The sequence below is a fragment of the Aulonocara sp. 'chitande type north' Nkhata Bay genome, linkage group LG9 (genome assembly GCF_057382095.1).
Source record: "Aulonocara sp. 'chitande type north' Nkhata Bay isolate Kocher_YH1m ecotype deep benthic linkage group LG9, A_spYH_male_GT1.1, whole genome shotgun sequence".
In the NCBI taxonomy this organism is placed as follows: Eukaryota; Metazoa; Chordata; class Actinopteri; order Cichliformes; family Cichlidae; genus Aulonocara; species Aulonocara sp. 'chitande type north' Nkhata Bay.
Window position 1 is genome coordinate 9030215 of NC_141352.1, and position 26310 is coordinate 9056524.

The window sequence follows — 26310 nt, forward strand, 5'->3', positions numbered from 1 at the left end:
TTTAGAGATATTTTGTTCCTGTTAAACCATTTCTTAAAATTTTGTACATTTCTGAAGTAACTGTATCCAGCAGCTGCTTTAGATCCCCCCAGAACAAAAACTATTTGTGTTGCCTGCAAATAATACTCATTTTGATATATCAGATGCCTGTAATATAGTTGTTTAGAGCAGCACTGAAGCCCTCATGTGAGTAATTCCACCTTTGAAGAATTTGAAGCTCTGATGCCAGTATGGGGCTTAAACCCACGATGCGCTAACCAGCTGAGCTAATTGGCCAAACAAAACCAACGGCTAAATGAAGCACCTCCACAATCAGAGAAAAAAAGAAGGTTCAAGCCGTTTAGCTGGTGTCATCAGCAACAACATGCTAAGCTAAGCTGACTGCCCAAAGCACGGGTCCTCTTCAGCTAATTCCTCTGGAACCGGAAAATAGCACAAACTGCAGTTCCTGTGATGTCCACCAGAGGCTGCAGCAATGAGCCGAACACCAAAGACTCACATGTCAAATGTGACACTGAGGAGTCAGTCAGTCCACATGATGCACACAATGGCCAGTTTGGCCTAACCTAATATTCTGACGTTGAGAGTTAGGGGGCGGGGCCAGATTAGAGGGTTCACAGATGAAGGTCATCAGCGCAGGTTTGAAACGCTTCACTTCAGGGTCAGTGAGTTTTATTTTGAAAGTGCTGACCGGAAGCGGTGCTGTTCATGACTGAGGAGTGACAGTGTGGGAGCATCCTGACGTCTTCTGTCGGAGCACAAAGTGGAAACGCACCTCCTCCTACTCCTCTTCCTCCTCATGATGCACGAGCACGCGCTTCATCCTCTCAGAGCCGTTTGATTTCATGTCGGTTTGTTTCCGGTTGGGCTCTAACGGAGATCTCTTTTGTCCGATGGCCTCCTCCTCCTCCTCCGTCCTCAGCATCAGCACCACCGCCGGAGGGCCGTCGGGCCAGTCAGGACGGCCGGGATTGAACCAGCAGCAGCTCTGCCGGAAGCTCTGTGAGTAATTCCCTTTAAAATGCGGGTGAGCGCGTCCTCTGGGATGTTTCAGGTTTCCACCTGCAGCCCGAGCACGCGGAGGGTCACTTTGAGCCTGAGCACGAGCCTCAAACATCAGGAAACTGCTGCAGATGTGCCAGATGTTCCAGTAGCCTCTGGCAGCTCCTGCCTTCATGCTAGGACCACAGACTGCGCGCCTGACGCGATTAATGCCGCGGCAGATGGAGACAGCTGGGTGGAGAGGGGGGTGGAGGGTCTACGGGCCAGAGCACAGGGTCGTCTGCAGGCAGCAACCCCCTCCGTGAAATTAGAAATAAAGACAGAGGAGCACCGAAAAGAACAGGGCGCAAAATAGGAAACAGTGAGAAAAGAAGAAAATTAAGACGATAAAAAAAAATACAGAAAACCAAACTGTAATAAAAATAATAATAAAAATAATTTTTACAAAAATGTGGAGACATTTGGAGACAAAGAAACTGCATGAAATAAAAATCTAAAAAATATGTCGAGATAAAGACGCTACAATAAAAATAAGAATTAAAAAAATAAAATAAATAAAATAAAAACTTGTAATAAATAAATAAAAACTGCACTTAAAGGAACTGAGTCCGAGGTAATAATAATAATAATAATATTAAAGCATGAAATTCAAAATAGAAGCTAAATACACCAAAAGAATCAAGAAAATAAAAAAAAATTAAAATCAGAAACATATTTTGTAAAAATATTAAAAAATCATCGAGACAAAGAATTATCAGATAATAATAATAAATGCTGCAGTAGAGACAAACGAGCCCATAAAATACTGAATGAAAGCTGAAAAATTACATCTTTCCAATAAAATGCTGAATTTCTCTGATATAAAACTCGATTGTTTCAGTTTTTTAAAGGCTCGTCTGCAGTGAACAAACAGGAAGTTCATGTTTGATGTGTAATTTAAAAAAGGAGCTTTCCTTCGGCAGCGACGGCGCATCATGGCGGCGCATCATGGCGGCGTCTTTGCCTGACGAGTTAGCTTAAGCTCTTCCACATCCTGCATGGATTCCCTCCTTACAGGGGACCGGGTTGGACCCTTTGGTGGCCCGGTTACGGCCCCTGGGCCGTATTTTTATTTCTGCAATAAGAAACGTAGCTGATATTTTTACTGATTATAGAACAGCAGGAGCAGCTGTGCATGTCCACTTTCACATATCTGTAGCTCTGACCAGCAAACATGCCCGTGCAGGCCCACAGTGGGTGGGGATGGGTGAACTGTGGGGGTGTGTGGGCTGGTCAAACACTTATCTGTGGGTAAGCCCACTGCAGCCCACAGTAAACCCACATTTATCCGGTAAGACCTGAAACTTGAGCCATGATCTCACAGAGCAGGCAGTGAAGGGTGTTTCCTCGTTGACTTCTGTAGCACCGCAAGTCTCTCTGCATCCAGGAGTCGCCCTCTGCTGGCCACCAGAAGAAATGCAGCTTTCAGCTTTGGCCTGACTTTTTATCTCTGTGCATCCATGTGTTTGGTACCATTTTCACTATGTCTGAGCTCTAGTTTAGACACACTGAAGCCTCCACCGCCTGTGTGTAGGAGGTGGTGGAGGAACAAGCCCTCGTTGTGTGCAGAACTCTGATCTTCAGTGACTTCACTCGTTGATGATTTCATGTCCTCTCCATCTGTCCCCTCTCCCAGGCTGAGGAGGCCCGACTGACCCGTTCATCTTTACCGAGTGCAGAACAGCAGGACCTTTCGTCGCAAGTGGCTTCGCCATGACAGAGCAGAGATTCAGCGACATGACCGGATGAAACCTGAAAGAGCCACGATGGAGAGCAGGAGGAGGCGGGATGTCGACAGGAAGGAGAATTAGGACGGGAACAGCAGCAAAATCCAAAAGCTGGTGTTTTCTTTTTCTGCCCAAAGGTTAGAGGACTTTCTGGACTTTGAGGACGTTCAGCTTCCCGAGAGCCGACGATGTAAAAGAAGACAGCGGTGATGATTGTCCCTCTATAAGCTGCAGCAGCAGATTGTGCAACATACACATGATTGTCTCACAGGAAAGGATCAAAGAGTTCCTCGTCCTTTAGCTGAAATCTGACATCACGCGTCACAAACGCACAGCAAATACGATTGTGTTACTGATACAAAGGGCAACTAACCGTCCTGCAGGTGTTACTCTTTAAAACTGGACTGGAGGAAGTGCTCGGACACCGTGTCAGAGGGAGGCAAACCGTTTTGGGCATCGGGAGTAGATCCAGAGGGAGACCCCATGATGTCTCACCTACACGCCGGCCTGAGCTCGGAGACGACGGAGAAAGCTCGACTGGAGCTGAACGAGAACCCGGACACCCTGCACCAGGACATCCAGCAGGTACACGGCTGCACCACACAGCTGAGTCAGATCAGGCAGGTCTGCAGAGTCAGACGAAGCTCAGGTGATGCTGTATCTGCAAATCACTTCCACCACACTCCTCCATCAGTCACACGGGCGTAGAGACCAGCTGGTGACCCCCAGCAGCCACTGGTTGCTAGGGAAGAGTTTTCCCCAACCAGCTCCAAGTAGATGCACGAGGTTTCTCTGTTCTCGCTGCACGCAAAACCTCCTGATTGCTTTGGTTGCACTTTATGACGTGTCAACAACACTCGGTGGTTGGGAGGCAAAACTAAACTCTGCTGATAGCTTCTTCTTCGGTGGTGTGGGGTCACTGCTGACAGTAGACAGTACAGATGTTTCTCGTCAGGCTAAACCTGTGACGGGAGAATCTGCACCGTCACCTCTTCACACATCAGCTGCTATTACTCACGTAAAACTAGCTGATGGATGGAAACAGACATTGCACTTCATTTTCTTTCAGTTTTCCTTCACAGATAAATTATTATTTTTTATCAAGAGATTCTACAAACTTGTGTACATTGTATGCATCTTACTTTCTCAAACATTTCTTTCCCAATCATTTTTACCTTTTCTTGTTAAACAAAAGACAAATTCAAATACAAAAAACATCATAACAACACACGAACAGAAAATTGAGAAGAAAAAAATGAAGAAAAAATATTTTAAAAATAAATTAAATAAATTAAAATTAAAAAAATGTAATTACAAAAAACAAAAATTAAAATTAAACAATAAAAAAAAAAAAAAAAAATTTCTTTTTTTTGGCCTGTCCCGTTTGGCTCTGTTGCATCAGAATTGTTGTCTAAAGGCAAAGAAAGATGCCCAACGGATTTACTTTACCAAACTGACCATCCCAGCCTTGCCGTAATGGTCCATTTGATTCACCTTTTATTGTTTATTTTATTTTCACTTGCTGAATACGGGACAGACTTGACTGGGGGAAAGAAGGGGAGAAAGAAAGAGGGAAAGAGAAACAGCTGAGAAGAGGGACGGGGGAGAAGGGCAAAAGACAAAAACCAACAGAACGGGCAGAGAAAAAAAAGAAGAAAAAAAAATGCATATATCAATCACCTGGATCACCTGCTGAGAAAGAAAAAAGAAAAACAAGCAGAAGAGAACAAGAGTAATAGAATAAACAACATCACAATGATATATGGGAATATGACAGTAAATACTAAATATTAAACATTATTGTGCAGCACATAAGATCAACAGAACACAGTGTGCTTTGAGGTAGGAGCCAAAAAGGGTGTAGTTTGTGGGTGTGATCACCCGTGTGTACACCTGTGAGCATGGACGCGCTTGTTTTTTGTTTTTTTAAAAGGTTCCTTCATGTAATGATCTGCTAGAGGGTGTGGGGGGGCCACAGCCCCGTCCTCCAGGGGGTGAAGCAGGTGTGGAGGAGATCAAAACTCCAGACATCCAGAGGCCCCCAGAACACAAGAGACCAAGGAAGACCAACAGAGGGGCAGCCGCACCACTGTCCCAGAAAGAGCTGAGGAGAGTCCCAGATGAGGGCTCACTCAGCAGCCGCGGAGCAGAAGCCAGGGGGAGTTGCAGTGACGCGCCCGTGAGCTCCGCCGGCAGCCAGCTGTGCCTGAGTGACCGAGCCCCAGGCCGAGAGGCCGGGGGCACCCCACCTCCGAAGTGGCCCGAGCGAGCCCCAGGCTCCAGGCCCCGATAAGCAGCCGCCAAGGAGTGAGCCGGTGTGTACCTGGACGCCCATCCCCGGACACAAAGAACCACCAACGCACCGACACCTGAGGGAGTCCGCCACTGGCAGGGGAAGTGGTGGTGGGTGGAGATAGGCCTCCAAACCTTGGAGGGCCTGAGATGTCCCCAGAGAGGTGGCGTCTGACACCCAACCTGACATATAGACACAGACATACAGGCACACACAGATACAAACATCCATTCCCACCCTCATGCTCTCATATGCACTTACTCCACACTCAACCAACGTGGAGACAGACATAAAGAGACGTTGTACACACGATCACACTCCCCAAGCGTACTCTAAGCCCCGGGTCTAGGTACCCTTGCCCCTGGAGGGGGGAACTGCACCCAGACCCAGGTGGTGTTTCCCTTTTCCCTGCGGTGGGGGGAGGCAGACCGCCCCGACTCCGCAGCAGCAGGGAGGCCCCACACTCCAGACCGCAGTCGGACGGCCAACTCCTCCTCCTAGCCCCCCCGCTCCAGCAGGTCGCAGAGAACGGGGGTGAGAGAAGACTCCAAACCTCCCTCCACCCGCTCATTGTAGTGTTGATGCATGTGTGTTCTAAGGTGCAATTAAAACCCAGGAGGGCATGGAGCTACCTGCCAAGGAGCAGCAGGTAAGCGCATGGTCCCTCCTGCTAGCCCTCAATGTCTACGTGTATTTAAAATTGAGAGGTGGGCAACGATGCCAGGGGTGGGGTGTACACCCTGATGGTAGTTTGGATTCTGTGTATCGTGCCCACCCCCAAGATCCTATATGTATGTGTAATGAGAGTGTGAGTAATGTGAATGTCTAAGTTGTGGGATAAAATTGAGGCAGAGGCAGCCAGAAGAGGACGGGGGGGGGGGGGGGGGGGGGGGGGGTAGCCTCCTCTGCACCCTGGTGACATACCCCTACTCCAAGGCCCTGCATGTGTGGGTGGTTGTGGTGGAGCGGGAAGAGGGAGGCAGCTGGAGATGGGGAGGGAAGGAAGGGAGGGGCAGGTAACCCCTCCCTGGGGCCAGCTCCCCCGCTGACCCCAGTAGGCACTCCCACACTCCGCGACCCGCCAGGGAAAGGGGGCCCAGGCCCATCCAGACCGGGGCCCAGTGCAGTAGCGCCCCCCGGCCCCACAGAGCCCGGGACAGTCCACCCAACCCCACCACAGAGAAAACTGCACCCACCCCACCATCCATTCATCTTCCAGACTACATAAGACAATAAACACCCAGGCTGAGATCTTGCTCCACCTCTCCTGTATCTCCCCCTCCTGCAGAGAGTTCCTGAGGAGAGGAAAGCTCCTGCAAGGTGTGACAATCTCCCCCACCAGTTGAAGAGCCCCCCAGGTGGCTCGACGCACCGGCGGCACCCTGCTCCAGGGGTGGGCCCCCATGCACCCACCCGCCCACAACCCCGGCAACACACCAACCAGGACCCAAGCCCCCGAGGCCCGGCCCGGGCCCCAGCCCAGAGACGGAGCGCCCCCAGAACCTCACGCCCATCCCGGACCCACCCAGGGGCAGCCAGGCTACCAGGTCAGTAACCCACGTCCGTCAGCACAGACCCTCCCCTAGCCCCGCTGCACGCAGCCGCGAGGAAACAGTCACCTGAGAGCCAACAGAGCCCCTAACCGGACATGACCGCTACCCCGGGTTGAGCCCCCCAAGGAAGATGCCTCCGGGGAACCCCCCGACGCCCTAAGCCTGTCCCTACCCCCACACCAATCACAACAGTGAAGGCGGGACCAAACTATGACCCCCCCCACCCCCACTAGGTGATGGAGCTGATCAAAGGAGCCCAGAGCAATTGATCTGATGTGGTGGCAGAGGCTGTATCAAGACTAATGTAATCTAATAGATAATTTCTATATTGGTTAGAATTAAGATTGTTTTTATTTTTCCAGTTCATGAGGACTGTTTTCTTGGCTATGCATAGGGCAGTGAAGATCATATGGGCGATATTCTTTTCTGAAGTGACATTATCTAAGCTGCCCAGTAAACACACTAAGGGGGAAGTTGGAATGTTACATTTCAGACACTTTGATAAGTCCTCACATATCTCGCGCCAAAACTTCTGAACTGGTGGACAGAACCAAAGAGCGTGGATATAATTGTCCGGTGAATTGGTTTGGCAGTGTGAGCAGTTGTTGGTAGACGTAAAGCCCATCTTGAACATCCGATGACCTGTATAGTGCACTCTATGTAATATTTTGTATTGAATTAATTGAAGACTGGGATTTCTAATTAGATGAAAGGTTTTTAAGCAAATCTGAGACCAGAAGTTTAGGTCTAAGTTAACTGATAAATCCGCTTCCCATTTTGCAATAGGAAGTGATATTGATTCATCTGTTTTAGAAAGCATTCTGTATATTTTGGATAGTAATTTGGGGGGTTTAAGAGTAAGAAATTGAACCACACTTGGTGGTGTTTGTAGTTCAACTTGACCCGGTTTAAATTTCTTTTTTACTATGGATTTAATTTGTTGATATTCTAAAAATCTTTTCTTGTTGATCCCATATTGTGTAACTAGTCTGTCAAATGAAATAAATTCTGTTCCTTCTAGTATATGTTCTAAATATTTGATTCCTTTACCACTCCAATCTGAAAAGTTTATCATATTATTGTTTTGTAATATGTCAGGGTTGTTCCAGATAGGTGTACGTTTGCATGGGATTAATGAAGACGCCGTCAATTTTAGAAACTCCCACCATGCTGTCAGAGAAGAGCTGATGTTGATGCTTTTAAAGCATTCATGTCGTTGGATGTTTGAGCTGATAAATGGTAGGTCTGAGATCTCTAGATTATTGCAGAGTGCTTGTTCTACATCTAGCCAAGGTTCATCTAAGAGGGTGTGTTTTAGCCATCCTGAGATAAACTGAAGCCTGTTGGCTAAGAAGTAGTGCTGAAAGTTAGGCAGTTCTAGTCCTCCTTTATCCTTGGTCTTTTGTAGTGTTTTTAAGCTTATACGTGGGGGTTTATTTTTCCAAAGGAATTTGGACATACATGAATCTAGAGATCTGAACCAATCTTGTGGCGGTTTAGTTGGGATCATTGAGAATAAATAATTTATTTTTGGTAAGACCATCATTTTTATAGCGGCAACCCTTCCCATGAGTGATATGGGTAGACATTTCCATCTAGCCAGATCATCTTCTACCTTCTTTAAAAGTGGGATATGGTTTAATTTAGTTAGATCTGCAAGCTTGGGAGAAACATTAATACCTAAATATTTTATATTTCCCGATTGCAGTGGTGTAGAAGAGGAATTATGGAGGGAGCAATTAATCGGTAGGACTGTAGATTTTGACCAGTTAATTGAGTAATCTGATATTCTTGCAAAAGAGTTTATCAATTCAATCACCCCAGAGATATTGGTTTGTGAATTTTGGAGAAAGAGTAACACATCATCCGCATAAAGGCTGATTTTATGTTCCACGTTCTTGCATTTTATGCCCTTAATTACTGAATTCTGTCTAATTGCTGCTGCTAGTGGTTCAATAAAAATTGCAAATAGTGAAGGGGAGAGTGGGCATCCCTGCCTGGTGCCCCTCAGGAGAGAGAAGCTGGAGGATGTCTGGTCATTTGTTCTAACACAAGCTGTTGGGGAGTTATATAATATTTTTAACCAGTTTATGAAAGAGGATCCAAAACCAAATTTGTGTAAAGTTGCAAATAGAAATTTCCAGTTAACTCTGTCAAATGCTTTTTCTGCGTCTAAAGAGAATATTGTAGTTTCTAGGTTTTTACTGTATGAATAGTCTATCAAATTAAGTAATCTACGTGTATTTGTTGATGAGTGCCTACCTTTTATGATAATAAATAAATAATAAATAAATAAATAAATAAATAAATAAAAATAAAAGAAGGGGGGGGGCTTAAATCCTGTGCCTTAAAAAAGAGTAAATTTCAAATTCTTTTCAATCTAGTCGCAGGTGGGTAAACTGCATCGTTCTAACTACTAGAGAAAAGATCTGAGATATTCCACAAACAGTGTCCACTTGTGGATGCATTTTGCAGAACTACCCGTCACTGTGAGTGAGATCGTCTCCGCCCTCGAGGATGTCTGGACACCATTAAGGCATTTTGATGCAGATGGAGGCGATTTCCAAAGAAGTCAAATACAGCCAAGCCAAGATCTCAGTTTGCTGGGGAGTCATATTAAGAGGGTCTGTGGAACTCCAAATATGGCAGTCAGAGGGTCTTCTTGGATCTGAATTCCAAAAACCCTGAAAGTACGGAAAAGAAATCACAATGTGTTCAAACTTGGACAGAAGAAAAACACACGGCTTAGGTTGCAGGAGGAGGTGTGACATCTGTCCATCGGTCTATAACTGAAGAAAACTTTAGATAAACGTTTATTACCTTAAACTGCATAAGCTGTAGCACACGGTGTACTTGAACGCGTGATGAGATTCACTTTATCCCACCACGATTCAAACAGTTCAACATCTAATTTTGTTCTGATTTTACCTGATGAATCAGATTAGAGGAAATTCAAATGTTTCTAAGCTCAAGACGTTTTATGAGGACTTAAAAAACGTCAAATTTATGACTGAAGTTTGACACTTTGTGACCAAAAACAAGTCAAAGGATGAATGAAGCATGACGACGATGAATGAATATAATTCACTGACATAAACAAACGTCCTTTAAGTCATGTGATCAGTGTCTCTGCTGCCTTTTATGGATGCGTAACGAGTCTGTTTTATTAAACCCGTCTTTTGTGATGTTTGTCTGACTTCCTGTCTAAAGGTTCGGGACATGATCGTGACGAGGCCAGACATCGGTTTCCTGCGGACGGACGACGACTTCATCCTTCGCTTCCTTCGAGCCAGAAAGTTCGACCAGATGGAAACCTTCAGGCTGCTGGCCCAGTACTTCCAGTTCAGACAGCAGAACCTCGACATGTTCCAGAGCTTCAAGGTCCGATTCTGTGTTTTCAACAACAAGCCATCAACTGTCTTTTTCAGGAGTCGTGTCTGCTGTGTTGTCCCTGACCGGGGGAAACTGTAACCCCTGCAGAGGAATCGGTGTCCTTTGGTTTGGATGCGTTGGTGCTGTTCAGGGAAATATTCCGTGTTGCATCCTTCCCACATCTCTGACGGTCACTCCTCATGTCCACAGAGAAATATTCACACGCTGATGAGCTGAGAGAGGCGTTCTTGGTCTTATTCCTGCAGTTGAAACAGTTTGTGACACCAGGAAGTCTGCAGCAGCTGCTCCTAACTCCTAACTGTAAAAAAGAATAAGGGAGCCGATTCCCAGCATGTGGGGGCTGCTTTGGTCTGTGATGTGTACGATGGGAATGTTGCTGAAGTGAAACACCGACGCTTGGCTGCTCTAACACGTGTGCGCGTTTGTTGTCAGGTGGATGACCCGGGCATTAAGCGAGCGCTGACGGACGGATTCCCGGGCGTGCTGGAGACTCCGGATCAGCACGGCCGGAAAATCCTCATCCTGTTTGCTTCCAACTGGGACCAGAGCAGGTGAAACACACACACACACACACACACACACACACACACACACACACACACACACACACACACACACACTCACACACACACACACACACACACACACACACACACACACACACTCACACACACACACATTGATAAATATATTCTTTTCAAACACATTTGGAAAAACACCAGCGACCTGTAGAGAAGCTTTTGCCAGCTTCCAAGAGAGCAATTGAAGCAACCACCAATGAGAGAGCAGCATGCTGTTGACATGTGACTTGGTAGCGAGTAGCCGTCAGGTACAAAGTGACGGACAGCGCCGTTCCAGCACTGCATTAAATATTCATTACATCGATTTGTATAAATCACCTGATTGTTGAATGTTGGGCTTTACCTTCGGTGCAGCGTGAAGTGCTCTGCAGTATGAGGTAAAGATCCGACCGTGCTCAGCACGCCGGCGCTGAAACTGAATCGAAATGAAACACAGCTTCACACTGACCGTCAAACCTGACAGAAGCTGATGTCAAAGTTTTGTTTCGAAGGTGCAAACGCGATGAAAAAAGCTCACGTCTGCAGCCTCTCTCTGCAGGTAGACCGTTTTGGTTTTCAAAATAAAAGCAGTGACTTCAGACTGTAAATCTTTGCTTCAAAGCGAGGCCCAGACTCGCCGTGATGTACGTGCGCACCCACACGCGCTCAGCCGTCACCGCATTGATCCAAAACACAAAGAGGCGAATCATGAGTCACTGCTCCGACTAAAATAGAGCTCGGAGCTGTGGTTAAAGGGCCGTCACGCTCTCCGCAGCCATCGATCAGCTGCTGATTAACACCCACGCCTCCCTCTGACAGGAACTCCTTCACTGACATCCTGCGGGCCATCCTGCTCTCTCTGGAGGTCCTGATAGAAAACCCGGAGCTCCAGATCAATGGCTTCATCCTCATCATCGACTGGAGCAACTTCTCCTTCAAACAGGCGTCCAAGCTCACGCCCAACATCCTCAAACTGGCCATAGAAGGCCTCCAGGTAGCCCCGCCCCCCATCCTCTTCTCTGTCTGCGAGGTTCACATTGAAGACGATGTGAAACGACCTGCTCTGCTCTCCTTTCCTCAGGACAGTTTCCCGGCTCGCTTCGGAGGAATCCATTTTGTGAATCAGCCCTGGTACATTCACGCCATGTACACCATCATCAAACCGTTCCTCAAAGACAAGACCAGGAAGAGGGTGAGCTGGAGTTCCTGCGCCTGTTATTCTGGCACTAATGTCAGACGTTACGAGGTTAACCTTCTCGCTCACTGTCCTCAGATCTTCCTCCACGGCAACAACCTGAACTCGCTCCACCAGCTCATCCATCCCGAGTGTTTGCCGTCCGAGTTTGGTGGGACGCTGCCGCCGTACGATATGGGCATCTGGGCGCGAACGCTGCTGGGACCCGACTACAATGACGAGACCGAGTACACGCTCACCTACGACGCCCTGCACGTCAGGGAGAACTGTGGAGGAGGAGGAGACAAGGACATGATGAAGAGGTGAGGATGAGCGAAGGGGCCGATGCAGGAAGTTAAATATTTGATTTCTTTCTTGAAACATTTACAAAACCTGAACTCACAACAGGAAAACACAAATCTGACCACAATACTAAACAAGGCTGACTCACTACACAACACAAAGAAACACAATCTAAGATGTGACGCGTCACAACATGAAGTAAAACTCACAGAAACTAGAAACTGTTACAGTTCAAAGTAGGTCTGATACATTTATTCTGATATTCTCGTGAAATGTTTCTTAGCTCGGTGTTTTTAAACAGATAAACCTGTAGAAAGGTGCGCGCCCCGCCCCCAAACCCTCGCCATCGATGGGTCACCGGGTCGATCCTGAGAAGTTACGGATGACACGGCCTCATTTTAAATCTAAAAAGCTTCTGCAGCTCACCCAAGGCTTAAACCTGCTGCCATCTTAACGAGCTGCTCCATCCACAGAGTGTAAATACACAGCGCTGTGAAGCTAACTGCCCCCAACACTAATAACTGGGTGCTCCGCTGAATCCGATATAGTGTTTTTTAATCAACAAAACTGTTTTTTAAATATCTTGCTGCATTTTGTATAAGTTCATACTCAAGTTTAAAACAACAACTACACTAAAGCTATTCTGTTATACCTGTATGCAAAAAAAAAATGTTTCATAGTTCAGCAATACTGATCAATCTAATAAACTTAGACCTACACCATCCTCCCTATTCTGGTATTTTAAAGAGTACTTAGCATAAATATTAAGCAACCTAACTAATAGGGTTCCAACTCCCAGCAACAACAAAAATAAATAAATAAAAAATAGGGAACCACCCCTCACGCTCCACCTCATGATGCTTAATCGACGTAATCAACCTTAATTTGATGCAGTGTGAAACAAAATGCACAGAAATCAATTATTTTTCAAGAAATATTAAATAGATTCAACATCTTTCTTCAACAAAATTGCAGACTGCACAGATGGTACCTTCCCAAAGGAAAAAGTACTATAGCTTACTAGGGTATATATATTAGACTTAATAGTTACTATATACAGTAATGGACTTCTATTCATTTTACATCAGATTAAAACTTTGGGTGTCAGATAATTATTTATTAAAAGCTCGACATTTTAAATGAGAATAAGAAAGAAAAGTATGTCTTTGTGCCCCCTTTTCCCTGTTAATGCCCTATCGGCCCCCCTGGCTAAACTTTGCTAGATCCGCCCCTGCACAGTTACCAGCGTCAGCTACGTAGAAAAAGATCCTCGAGTAGAAAGTAATATTAAATAAATTCTAACAACAGCTGATCAAGCTTAAACGTGCTGCTGTTGTTCAGCCGCTGGTTTCCTCTTTCTGGTGCAAAGTGGGCCAAAAACAAACCAGACAGACGATCAGCTGATCATTTAAGCATTTTCATGATTGAAGTAGCAGCAAGAAGAGGCAGTCGCTCGTTAAGCTTAACGCAGGAATGCTTTACAAACATTCAGAGATGGACTTACACACTTGCTTTACTTCTCTCGGGATAACTTTGTCGGAGATGAAATGCCGGGTTGCTAGCGAAGCTCCACATGCTATCCAGACCACCGACAGGTCCCGCATGCCACAGCCGCTCTATCACGTGATGCATACTGCTCCGAGTGCTAACGTTCTGAGGTGAGTTACGGCGTGTTGCAAGTTTTGTGAGGTGCTTTCGTGATATTTAATGGATCGGATTACATTTTTTATTTTTCTCCGATATCCGATCCAGTAATTTAGGTCAGTATCGGACCGATACCGATACGTAATATCGGATCGGTCCATCTCTAATATACACACACACACACACACACACATATATATATATATATATATATATATATATATATACAGTCTGTATTCTGTTAGCTTGCTGAATCAGTGGGATGTCCATCTTTCATATACAGTCTGTGTGCTGGTCATCTCATGGGAGGAGTTTGTGTTTCAGGTCTCAGTCGGCGGTGGAACCAGGAACTCTGCGACAGACGGACAGAGAGACCAGCACACCACTACTGGCCCTGGACTGAACACACGCGCACACACACACACACACACACACACACACACACACAGTCTGACCTGTCTCTGAGCCGTCTAATGCCTCTCAGCTGAGCCTCTCTCCAGCCAGCAGTATCTGTCCTGATGTTCACAACAACAAGCAGCAGCAATACAAACACACAAATCAAACGTGTGTGTGTTTGTGTCATCGCCTGTTGTGCACCAGCGGCGTTTATCTCATGACTTCAGATACGCGACAGGATGAAGTTTCTGTGAACAGAGTCAGAAACAAACAAAAAGGGCCAAATGTGACAGAGTTGAAACTTTATGTAAAACCTCACAAAGACGTTGCTATGGAGAAACAGTTACAATCAAATTTAGATTTGAGAGGGTTGCACCAACAAGGTTCATTTAAACAGAGACAACATTCAGTCACAACATTAAATCCTTCTGTTATTTAGTTTTCTCACAAAGAAAACTACTGTTCCCATTTTGCTTCCAGGGATAAAAACAGGAAGTACAAGGTTGCCATGGAATCAGTCCAATAGCTGAATTCAGTATTAGCAGTTACTGTTCGCAGTGTGTGCATAAATGTGCAGGTAGCTGTTGCTGGGTTACTGCGATACCGAAGGAAACTTAAAATCGTGCTTATTTTCAAGGAAGTTCTGCAGACAGTTATTTTCAGATTGTTTTGGTCGTTTATCCAAAAAGCCAAACATCGTCGTAGCGATATGTGAGTCACTGCTGCTTCACGTCTGTGTTTCATCGAGTCATAACTCGAAAAGCTTTTTATGAGCAATAATGCACATTTGTGCAAGTTAATTAAATTAGCAGCGTTATATCTGGATCTTTTCTGGGATTTCATCAAATAAAAGCAAATGTACTTTATAATTCACATGTCAGTTTTTCTATCACTGAACAGATCTGCGACGTGTCTGAGTAACAGTGGAGATAAAAAATGTTTTAGATCACATTAAAGATTTATTATCGCTAAAAATCTACATAGGGTTATTATATTTACCACATAAGATATTTTTGTAGTGTAGCTATTAAATGTATTGCTAAGCTTACACCCACCCATTTGTTACTGCTGCAGTATACAGCTGATAGTAAATTAAACAACTCGAAATCTTTAATAATATCAAGAATAAAATAGTGTTTTAATTACATAATAATTGAACATCTTGGGTTTATTGTTGACATCACTGCACGTCTGAATCTTTAAGAAAAAGCCTCTGTGGCTTCTCAGCAGCTAAACAGATAAATGCTTCCCTCTGGAGGTGGTGGAGACCAAAAACGGGGCAAAAAGACACCCAGTACTAAATTGATGGCGTGGAGACAGATACCAGTTCAGATGTCTGAAATGCAGAGCATGCTCTGCTGCCCCCCAGTGGGGCTGCAGTAAAAGCTGCTTTAAAGAAACATTTTGAATAAATTTAAAGGCGAGTCTGTGTTTAAAGGAAATCCTTTTTGGTGAAACCCAACCTTCAAACCTCTGAATGTGAAAATAAACTTTTAGTTTTTATGATCTTTACCTAAATATGAATGAAAACTGTTTAATTTGAGCCAAATCTTTCTGCAGCTTTGGGAAAATCTCCGTAGGAAAGAAAGTAAGTGCAGGCGGGAACGTTCCCGCGGCTCAGCCAGCGAGGCTGGCGTGAAGGAGACTTCACTTTGGTAGAATAGTTTCACCTATTTCCACTTTGCACAGGCATTTCAAAATAAAAGCTCTGGATCACATGCATGGAATGATTTTGCTGTGGAGAAACCACAGGATGCCAAACTCTCACCTTTAACCTCTCCTGCAGTGAAGGAAAACATTGTTTGTTGTTTTTTAATCTAATGTATTTGAAGATTGTATATTATTATTAATATTATTGTTATTAGTATTATTGCACTGCAAAAAAGTGACACACCGGGCTAAAATGTTATCCTGAGATTTTTGAAGTCGATTCACTTCCTGCAGCAGAGAAGATTCAGGTTTCAGTTTAACATGCAGGTCGATGATTTTTCTCTGGACATACCGTCGAGTATTTGTAAAAAACACAACGGTGACTTTGTCAGATTTTTTTGCAGTGTGTACGATTCGTCATCAGGGCTACACCCGATCTCCACTCGACTCCAACGTAATGTATTTCCTTTCAATGAATGTAAAGAAGTAAACATTTACACCAAAACTGCTCAGTGTGCTTTATTTTGACAGTGTGTCTTTTATTTTGAAGGGTCGACTGAATTATTTTTGGCTGTAAACCCGACTTTTTTCCTTCTTTAGTCATAATAAGGTATGTGCCGTTTGTACGCCTGGCTAACGGGGCTGGAGAGCACAGGCTTCACAGCCTCCAGGTTTCAGTCTTTTCAGGATTAAAATAATCCCGTGACGGACGAGCTGGAGCACAGCACGAGGAACCAGAGCCAGCACACCTTCAAACACTTTCGCCGCCGCCGTAAGATCAGCTGAAGAACAAAGGAATGGAAGAAAGTCAGACGAACAAACAGAATCAGAGACTTGTTCATGTTTTTATTGTTTTTATTTTTAATACAAATATAAATCCTCTTCTGTGACACCCCGCGTGACCGTGTTATTGTGCAAAAGTGATGAAAGAGTGAAATTAAAAACCCGCCTGGATGGAAAATAAAATGCATCGTGGTCGAGCTAAAGTTAAGGCTTCTTGTTTCACGCTGTTACTGAGCTGCTTTGAATCCACTCGACGGACGTTTTAGTGTTTTACGTTGAGCACACACACACACACACACACACACACACACAAACACACACACACACACACACACACACACAAACACACTCTTTTAGTTTCGTGTCTTTCTTCAGAGCAGAACGATCTGTAATGCCGCGGCGATCCGGTCCGTTCCGGTTTAATCGAGTACCGTATGAGTTCAGTTTGATGGCAGTCAGTAGTATGACCCCGAACAACGATGCGTCCATCCTTCAGGCTGATGTTTGGTCCTTCGACCGTCTTTAGTAGTTTATCCACACGCGAGCAAACAGACACCTCAGCCCGGCTCACACAGACTGTCAGTGTTTGCAGCTGTTTGAACCACAGAAGAAGAAGAAACCCCGCCTCCATCCTCTCCTGCGATTCGCCCTCCCGCCACCGCCTGCCGGTTCTGGCCGGTCTAAATCGGGCTCAGAGTCTGGCGCTGGTGCTGCGTTAGCTCCGGGTGCCACACGTCCACGATGAAGATGAGGCGGTAACTGTCGGCTTCCTGCCAAACCTCGTGCTCAAAGGAGTCGTCGAAGATGAGGACTTTACCTTCCTCCCACTCCCTGCGGACAAGGACGCAAAAGAAGGGTTTACAAGAGTTTCCTCAGCAAAACAGAAGGAAATGAGGCAAGGTGATGAGGAAATAAGAGAAAGAGGTGAAACTAGGAGATGAAATGAGGACATAAGGAAATGACAAGAAGCACAGGAAGGGGAGAAGGTTACAAGAAAAGGAAACAAAGAGGAAATAAAGAAAGAGACAAGTGGGGAGACACAGGGCAGAAGGAAGGAAGCAAGGGAGGACTCCACAAGGAGAAGAGACATGCAGAGAAGAACCAAACACAAAAGGTAAGGAAAGGAAAAGAGAAGGAAACAAAGAGAGGAAAGTAAAGATGACGAGACAAGAAAAGGAAACATAAAAGGCTGAATTGAGGGGAGAACAAGAGAAACAGCAAGGATAGGAAACATGGAAAAGAGACAAGGTTAGAGAGGACAAAGAAGGAATTAGGTGACAAATCAAGGAGAGGAAAGAAGAAAAGGAGGCAAAACGAGGAGAGTAGGAAGACATGATGAAGGAAAAAAGGAAATGAAGAGAGCCGGAGAAGAGGTTGATGATGGAGGAGGAGGACGGGAGCGATGGAGGCGGGCGGCGCACCGCGTCTCGTTGGTGCAGCGGATCTTGCAGCCACGTTTGGGGATGACGAGGCCGAGGTGCATCCTCAGCCGGCAGTTGGTCGGCCCGGTGTGCGGCCACACATGAGTGCCGGGCTGCATCACCGAGAACTTAATCTGCACGGAGACAGGAAGAGCAGATCAAACACGGCGAGTCGCCTCAGACCGTGAAATGCTGCGAGAAATCACATTCATGGCACATCTGCACAGCTGTTCCTTCAGGATTAACCTTCACAGCTTAGAGTGAAGACACTCTCCTCATCCTCAGAGCACACGCTGCAGAGGACACGCCCCTTCCTTCGTCTTCACACCAAAAGCTTTTTATTCTACGGCGAGCCAACAGCGTCAAAATTCATCTCATTGGTTTTTCCCTGGCGTCTGCTGCTCTCTATCGCCCCCTGCTGTTCGTAAATGTCATCCTAAGCCCTGCCTGACCTTTATTAGTCTGCAGGTGTGCATTCGCTGTCAAAATAAAAGACGCACCAGATAAGAAGTAGCAGCGCGTGTTTGCGTGCATATAAAACAGTGTTTTTGTCCGCTGCTGTGGGATTCTCACGGCACATTCTGCACCACATCCCTGTGCGTTCATCACTTCTTTGAAGCCAGCTCACCTATTCTGACAGCGAATGCGCACCTGCGGACCGCTTATGTGCCGTGTTTATTAAACCTACGAGAGGAACACAAACTGCACTTCTACTAATGACCACTTGGGGCTCCCACAGTGAGTCTGCCTGTTAAAATCCCAAACTTCACCACAGAAATAACCGTGTTTACAGCCTGTACCTGTCCTCGCTTGCAGCCCGTCGCTTCAGGGAACCTCTCCAGCAGTGCGCAGGTTTTCGGGACACCCTGACAGGCGTTTCCAACTTTTCTCCCTGAACGTGAACACAAAGGAGAAAAGACATTGTTGATAAACACAGTAACACAGCTGTTAGTCACATCTAAAAACTGTAAAAAACACAAACGCCCTGATACCTCCCACAGACAGAAAAAGGGGACAGTAACACCTGTAATAAGAGGCAGGACAACACCTGATGGACTATAAAATATCTCCCGTGCACCTTGTTGCCAGAGCGTGTACTGGCCCCAGTCTCCTTTCTCCCTCAGGTTTTCCTCCTCGGGTACAAAGTGTCTGGTGCTTTGGTCCAACACAGCCAGAGCCTCCTCCCTGATGGTCTTCCAGTTCCTCTCCAACACCTGAACGCGGCACACAGAAAATGGCCGACGTTTAAAACCTCGAAATCGCACACGTGAATGTTCTGGCAGCCCGGCAGCGCACCTTCACCAGGTCCGTGTATCCGGTCTCTTTGGCCGTCCACCAGGGCTGCGCCTTCAGGCCGTTCACGTTGTAGAGCGATCGCTGCCACAGCGACGCAAAGTGGCCCCGTTTGTGACCCAGCTCGTACCAGTCGTACGCCTGCAGACACAGACGCGTTCAGGACAACACCACAATAAACGGTTAGAGCGTGGTGCTAATAACGCCAAGGTCACGGTTCAAGCCTCATACTGGCCATGATGTGTAACTTTAAGCCTCACATAGCTTGTTAGCTCCTTCACTGGGTCTCGATTTAAAGAAAAGCTTTTTTAAAACATGCATCTCATTGTTCAGACGCTGATTAAATACAGGAACATGTGGAGAACCCTGGCTGCAGACTCAAACCCAGACCGAGTCTTCATCTGGGCCACGTTAGCTCAGCTACGTCACCGACAACTGTGTTGGCCCAGAAACAGACACCATGTTTTCACTGTGTGCTGCACCCTGAACAACGAGAGCAGTAACATCACTATGGGCCAACAGAGTGTGATACTAATAACACGAAGGCCTCGGGTTGCTGTGTTCACAAAGTTGGGTGTGAAGATGCGATCGCACACTCGTGTCGTTAACACGGCTGCAGTGGCATCCCTGTGAGGTTTGATGTGACGTGCTGAGGTGTAACTGGCCTGTAAATGCGAGTGAAATATCTCAAAGGCAGGCGCTACTCACGCTGTTGTCCCCGACCCTCTGCAGAGCGTCTCCGAGGTGGAAATAAAAGCGCCCGTCGTCGGTTCCCGGCTCACCTGACTCCAAGCCCTCCTGGAGAGAGAGAAGGGGAAACGTGACGTTCAAATTCTGCACGATTCACATTTCTCCGTGGTTGAGGCTTAGATATCCTTTCCTTTAAAGTTTGGCTGTGTTCAGTGTGGACATCCAACTTTGAAACAGGAGATATAGATATAGAGTGGCAGAGAAAAGGACATTAAAGAAACTGCTGGACATTATGAACAATGCTGGGCATCCTCTGCACACGGCCATAAACAACCAGAAGAGTCTGTTCAGTGACAGGTTGCTTCTCCCAAAGACAAGAACTAACAGACTTAAAAACTCCTTTGTCCCACACGCCATCAGACTGTTTAACTCCTCTCTGGAGGGGAGAGGGAGGGGAGACAGGAGGACAAAGGAGGGGGGAACAACTAAGCTGTAGTGCCTCTTCACCTCACTGTACAATACCTTGTGCAATACTTTTGTAAATAGTCAACAGTGCAATAGACTCAATACTTGAAATGTGCAATTCACTTGTATTTTTATTTTTATTCCTATTTATTCTATTTATCCCCTTCGTATATTTTATTTATATTGTCTCTGTATTTATATATATATGTGTGTGTGTGTGTGTGTGTGTGTGTGTGTGTGTGTGTGTGTGTGTGTATATATATATATAACAATTCTGTAACTGTAACTTCGGTCGTTGCTGTGCTTTTTTTGGAAGTCGAATTTCCCAGAGGAACCCACCCGAGGGATTAATAAAGTTCTATCTTATCTTATCTTATCTTATCTTATCTTATCTTATATGACAGGAAACAAGGAAAGGCAGACTGTGTGTATTTTAAAGTTTACATCCAGAGCAGGAAACACTTTTCTCTTGCCCATTTGTTTCTTGAAATCTAGTATTTCATAAAGTAAATGTGGTTTCTTTGACCATGTGTAACACAGTCCCCATCACGTTGGTGAAACACACGCTGAAGGTCCCACATGTGCACACAAACATGAAAATGTGTGTGCTTACTTTAAGGTACGGTATGCTCTCTGCAATCTTATTTTCTGACTTCAGGATGAATCCGTAGTGAACTTTAGCGAAGCCGTTGTCAGGCGCGACTCCCAGAACCTTAGTGGACGGAGCATAGAGAACAGAGAGCCAATCAGAGACCTTTACAAGGCGAGAACCGCCAAAACAAAAAACTGAAATAACTCGTGTGTGTGCTAAAGCTGTTGCCATTCGCGCACCTCTTCGTAGATCTTCTTGGCCCCATTGTTGTCACCTAGCAACAGGTGAGCGACGCCCAGGTCGTTCTTCAGGCCGATGTCTTCAGGAAAGAGCTGAACCAGCCTTTCCAAGGTCGCCAGAGATCCTCGCATCCGACCTGAGAATATAAGAGGAAGTCAGAATACTGGAAAGGTAGTGTGGTGGGTTAGCTCTGGTTATTACCTAAGGTCAAATGGAAACAGGAAGGGTACACGGCCTCTCCACGGCCTCTGTGTTCAAGCCCCATACTGGCCACGGAGCCTTTAGATTATTTAGTAACTGCGCTCATATATGTATTGCTTTTACTACATTTGTGTTGCATTACTGTGCGCGTTACCCAGGAACTGCTGCCTCTCAGCTCGTCTCTTCAGCGTGGCTCTCAGGAGGTCAGAGGTCACGTCAGGGAGCTCGGAGGCCTCCCTGTAGGTGTTGATGGCCCTCTGAAGCATGTCGTTGCTGCGCAGCTTCTCGGCCATGTCGTCCTCTGCCTGCACACAGAACCGTGTTAATGTCGTGCGCCCGACGCAGTATCAGCTCGCCGTGATGCGGGACCGTCGCATACCTGGGCTTTCCCGTAGCGAGCGCGGGGGCTCTGCGGGTACTGCTGCACCAGCCTCTCAAACGCTTTCAGCGCCTCGTCCGGCTTCCCCTGACAGAGGGACAGACACACTGATTACATCACAGCCTCAGCAGGTTGAATGCTGGCGTTGGCGCCGATCCAGACACGCGAATGTTTATTCCTGAGACGAATAAGAAAGTTACCGCCTTCTTTTACTGTTTGATCTGCGGCTCGTTAAACTGTTGCCTTTGTTTTGCATCATTTTACTTCTTGCTACATTGTTGATACATTGTAGAGACATCAAATATATGGAGCAACGTAGAATCATGCAGCAAAGAAACCTGTGCTGTTGTCCTGTGGTGGAGTTTCTTGCCTTCTTAACGGAGGTTTGACCATCAGCTGCGTTGTGCAGCAGTCAGGTTGGTGCACAGCTGACAGCCAATTTGACAGCTGTTAGAATTCCCATCATGGGAAGAAACAATCAGCTAAGTAAAGAGAAACTACAGTTTATCATGACTTTAAGAACTGCAGGTCAGTCAGTCCAGAAAATCGCTAAAACTTTGAATGTGTCCCCAAGTGCAGTCGCACAAAAACCATCAAGACTACGATGAAACTGTCTGACACGAGGACGCCCAGGAACGAAAGACCCAGAGTCCCTCTGCTGCTGAGGATACATTCATACGAGTCACCAGCCTCAGAAATCACAAGTTCACAGCAGCTCAGATCAGAGCCCAGATGGATGCCACACAGAGCTCCAGTAGCAGACACGTCTCTGCATGTTCAGAGGAGGCTGTGGGAATCAGCTGCTGAGAAACCAGGAGTGAGGAAAAGCAACAAGCAGACGTTGTTTGGGCCAAGCAACACGAGGAGTGGCGGCCTGATGAATGTGTGAAGAGCAGTAATGAAAGCAAAGGGTGGCTGTTTATAAGAATCAAAACATGTTTAGAGTAATTTCAAAGTTTTTGTTTACTACATAACTCCACATGTTCACTCAGAGTTTTGATGCCTTCAGTGAGAATCTACAATGGAAATAACAAACAAAGAAAAAACATTTAATGAGGAGGCGTGTCCAAACTCCTGACTGGTAGTGTCAGATGTGTGTAAAGGCTGCAGGCATTCAATGAGCAGCATCTGGCAAACGTGGGGAGGAAGAACCCTGACAGGAAGTGACCTCTGCACTGTGAGCCTGTCGCAGCAGAACTAACAGCCCTGATAACCGAGTGGAGTTTGATGTAACGAGGAGACTGATTTTAAACTAGTTTGGTATTTTCATACAGCTCCTAGTTGCACCACAATACCCGACTGCAGCAAGAAAACGTGACCGACAGACCAAACTGAGGCTGAACGGTTCAAAGCAACACTAAGCAGGTTTTCAGGATAGTGACTTTGGTTGTGTCCGAGTTCAGGAGCAGAAGATTGCAGCTCGAGTCTCCCAGACATGCTGCGGTTCACCAGACTGTTTCGTTTGGACTCAAACTGTCAGGAAGACGAGAGCTTGCTGAGGGCTGAACATGAGCTTTGTGTTTTATGTCTGATTGAAGATGATCGTGAAGGAAACCTGCAGACAGCTGAGCGCAGCGTCAGGCGGGCTCAGCCGTCTGTGCAGCTGTTTGCAGCTGTAATTTATGTATTTAGATTTTGTACCTTCCTGCGAAGCTTCTCTGCAGCATCGATCTCTGCTTTGATGGTTTTATCCAACTTGTTCAGTAATTTTGGTTTCTTCTTCTTTGCTGGAGAAACAACAGAGAGGAAAAGATTTGATGATAAAACTGCAGAGAAATAAAAAGCACGAAGCTGAAAATCTGCACGTTACAGTCAGTTTGCACCTTTTTCTGTCAGCTTGTCCTCGGCCTGTTTCTCTGAGGTTCCTGGACGGACACAGAATTACAGCGTTATCGTCAAAGATGGAGACGGTTTTGTTTTTCAGCCGCTTTGTCTGGTTTTTGTGTCCGGGTGTGTGGTGCAGGATGAGATTTCAAACTTAAAATTATGATGCAGTTTAACTGAATGTCTCAAAGGTAGGTGGAAGGAGTCATGTTGTAAACTACAACCCAGATTTCCTGATGAAGCATAATCCATGCACGAGGGGAAGGAAAGCAGCAGCAGGTTAAAGCACGTCTAACTGGGAGGAGGCGCTGCAGAGATCATGTCTCTGCTGGCTCAGCTGGAGGGGGCGCTCTCCTCTGGACAGAACCATTCAACTCAGAATAAATCAGTAAATCTGGACCCAACTAGAATGTTGGCGTCTCATGTGTTTCCTTTTATTTGGCTTTAGTGAAACGTGTCTGCTCAGGCGAGCTCGGCGAGCTCACCCTCGGCCTCCGTCTGTTTGGGCGTCTCACTCTGTGGATCCACGTCTGCTGCTGCTTCAGGCTGCTTCTCTGCTTCTACGACCGGCTCTGAAAGCAGGACACAAAAGACGTCAGTGAGGACGGAGAGGTCGACAACTCTGCTCATCACCCTGAGCTATGATTCAGGCAGGCTGCGAACACTCCTGCTGCCTTCAGGGACATTTGGACACTGTTCATAGGTGGGTTATCCAAATCCTCTCTCCCTGGTACGATCTCTGTGTGGGTGAACAGTCGGTGCAGCGATAAATCTCCTCTAAACCAGAACGGCCCAAAGGTCAGAGGTCAGGTGGAGATGAGGCCGAAATTCTCTTTGCATTATTGAAAACGGGGGAAATGACTTTCCAGCATGTCTGTTACAGAGGAGGGGATAGTACAGGCATTACAATCCATCCACCCTCCATCCACCCTCCATCCATCCACCCTCCATCCATCCACCCTCCATCCATCTATCCATCCATCCACCCTCCATCCATCATCCACCCTCCATCCATCTATCCATCCATCCATCCATTCATCCACCCTCCATCCATCCACCCTCCATCCATCCATCCACCCTCCATCCATCTATCCATCCATCCATCCACCCTCCATCCATCCACCCTCCATCCATCCATCCATCCATCCACCCACCCTCCATCCATCCACCCTCCATCCATCCATCCATCCATCCACCCTCCATCCATCCATCCACCCTCCATCCATCTATCCATCCATCCATCCACCCTCCATCCATCCATCCACCCTCCATCCATCCATCCATCATCCACCCTCCATCCATCTATCCATCCATCCACCCTCCATCCATCCATCCATCCACCCTCCATCCATCCATCCACCCTCCATCCATCCATCCATCCACCCTCCATCCATCCACCCTCCATCCATCCACCCTCCATCCATCCATCCACCCACCCTCCATCCATCCACCCTCCATCCATCCATCCATCCACCCTCCATCCATCCATCCATCCATCCATCCATCCACCCACCCTCCATCCATCTATCCATCCATCCATCCATCCTCCATCCATCCACCCACCCACCATCCATCCACCCACCCTCCATCCATCCACCCACCCTCCATCCATCCATCCATCCATCCATCCAGTTCAGGGTTGCAGAGGCTGGAGTCTATCCCAGCTGACACAGTTTCAGGACAAATTTGTTTATGAATTTGTGAGCTTTAGGAGGACCATGTGACATTTGCATATAAATCCCTCGGATTAAACCGGACTGGGTTACTGAGTCATCTGTATTTTCTGAGGCGGCTGAGGTCCTTCAGCATCTGTCGGACAAAGCTCAGGATTTTCTATGAGTCTGTTGTGGCCAATGCTATCCTCGATGTCAGCGGTCCCCGACCTTTTTTGCTCCACGGACGGTTTAATGTCTGACAATATTTTCACAGACCGACCACTAAGGTGCAACAAAATAAAACGATACGACAGAACCTGGTATTTTGTAAAGATAATAATAAACATGAATTCACTGTGTAACTTTATTAGCAGCGTCCTCCTGAAATGCACCAACATGAGAGGAACATCCTCCTCTCTGCCCCTTAATGCTCTCTGGTCGCTATGGTAACACGTAAATATTTCTTTCAAAATAAGACAGACGACTACAACACGGGAAAAGACCCAGGGAAACCGAGTTAACGACGGAAACCATAAAAACCATAAATTTTACACCCGGATCAGCTCTCACGGCCCGGTCCCAGTCCGTGACCCGGGGGTTGGGGACCGCTGTGTTGCATGCTGGGGCAGCAGGTTGAGGGTCGCAGATGCCAACAGACTGAATAGACTGATCAACAAGGCCAGTAATAGAGTGAAATGTTAATCATATATATTTAATCTCTGTAATATTCTGGATATTTATAATTGAGCTATTTGTATATATTTTGTAACTTTAACGAAACTATTAGTTGAGTCCGTTACTGCTCCGACTGTCCTGGAGCGACTGCGACCACATCATGTCCTCTGGGATCAATAAAGTATCCTGATTCTGATAAACGACCCGATCGGTGAACAGCTTCATGTCATCAGGTTAAACAGTCACACTGGATATTTCCACAGGTAGTGTTCGAGCACAGAGCAGTGGCCAGTTAGCTCAGCTGGTTAGCGTGTGGTGCTAATAACGCCACGGTCGTGGGTTCAAGCCTCATACTGGT

The 26310-nt window shown here is 46.4% G+C and overlaps 2 protein-coding genes across 8 annotated transcripts in view; one reads left to right on the forward strand and one right to left on the reverse strand.

Annotated features, from left to right (window-relative positions):
- The first annotated feature begins 691 nt into the window (after nucleotides 1-691).
- LOC147321582 (clavesin-1-like) lies at nucleotides 692-16825 on the forward strand. The gene is made up of 8 exons (XM_086305638.1): nucleotides 692-1002; nucleotides 2678-3353; nucleotides 9825-9995; nucleotides 10440-10558; nucleotides 11387-11561; nucleotides 11649-11759; nucleotides 11841-12064; nucleotides 14013-16825. The coding sequence occupies exons 2-8, from the start codon at nucleotides 3252-3254 to the stop codon at nucleotides 14089-14091; spliced, it is 981 nt and encodes a 326-aa protein (XP_086161764.1). The 5' UTR covers nucleotides 692-1002; nucleotides 2678-3251; the 3' UTR covers nucleotides 14092-16825.
- Nucleotides 16569-26310, reverse strand: part of unm_hu7910 (un-named hu7910) — a 42584-nt gene continuing 32842 nt past the window's right edge. For all 7 annotated transcript variants that reach the window (XM_086305637.1, XM_086305635.1, XM_086305631.1 and 4 more), the window contains 13 exons: nucleotides 24108-24194; nucleotides 23622-23663; nucleotides 23440-23525; nucleotides 21799-21885; nucleotides 21574-21724; nucleotides 21218-21354; nucleotides 21000-21098; nucleotides 19940-20029; nucleotides 19235-19372; nucleotides 19017-19152; nucleotides 18739-18830; nucleotides 17939-18072; nucleotides 16569-17348 (listed from right to left, as the gene is read on the reverse strand). In XM_086305637.1, coding sequence (XP_086161763.1) covers nucleotides 17198-17348; nucleotides 17939-18072; nucleotides 18739-18830; nucleotides 19017-19152; nucleotides 19235-19372; nucleotides 19940-20029; nucleotides 21000-21098; nucleotides 21218-21354; nucleotides 21574-21724; nucleotides 21799-21885; nucleotides 23440-23525; nucleotides 23622-23663; nucleotides 24108-24194 — 1430 coding nt within the window. In that variant the 3' untranslated portion in view covers nucleotides 16569-17197. The remainder of the gene's footprint in view (nucleotides 17349-17938; nucleotides 18073-18738; nucleotides 18831-19016; nucleotides 19153-19234; nucleotides 19373-19939; nucleotides 20030-20999; nucleotides 21099-21217; nucleotides 21355-21573; nucleotides 21725-21798; nucleotides 21886-23439; nucleotides 23526-23621; nucleotides 23664-24107; nucleotides 24195-26310) is intronic.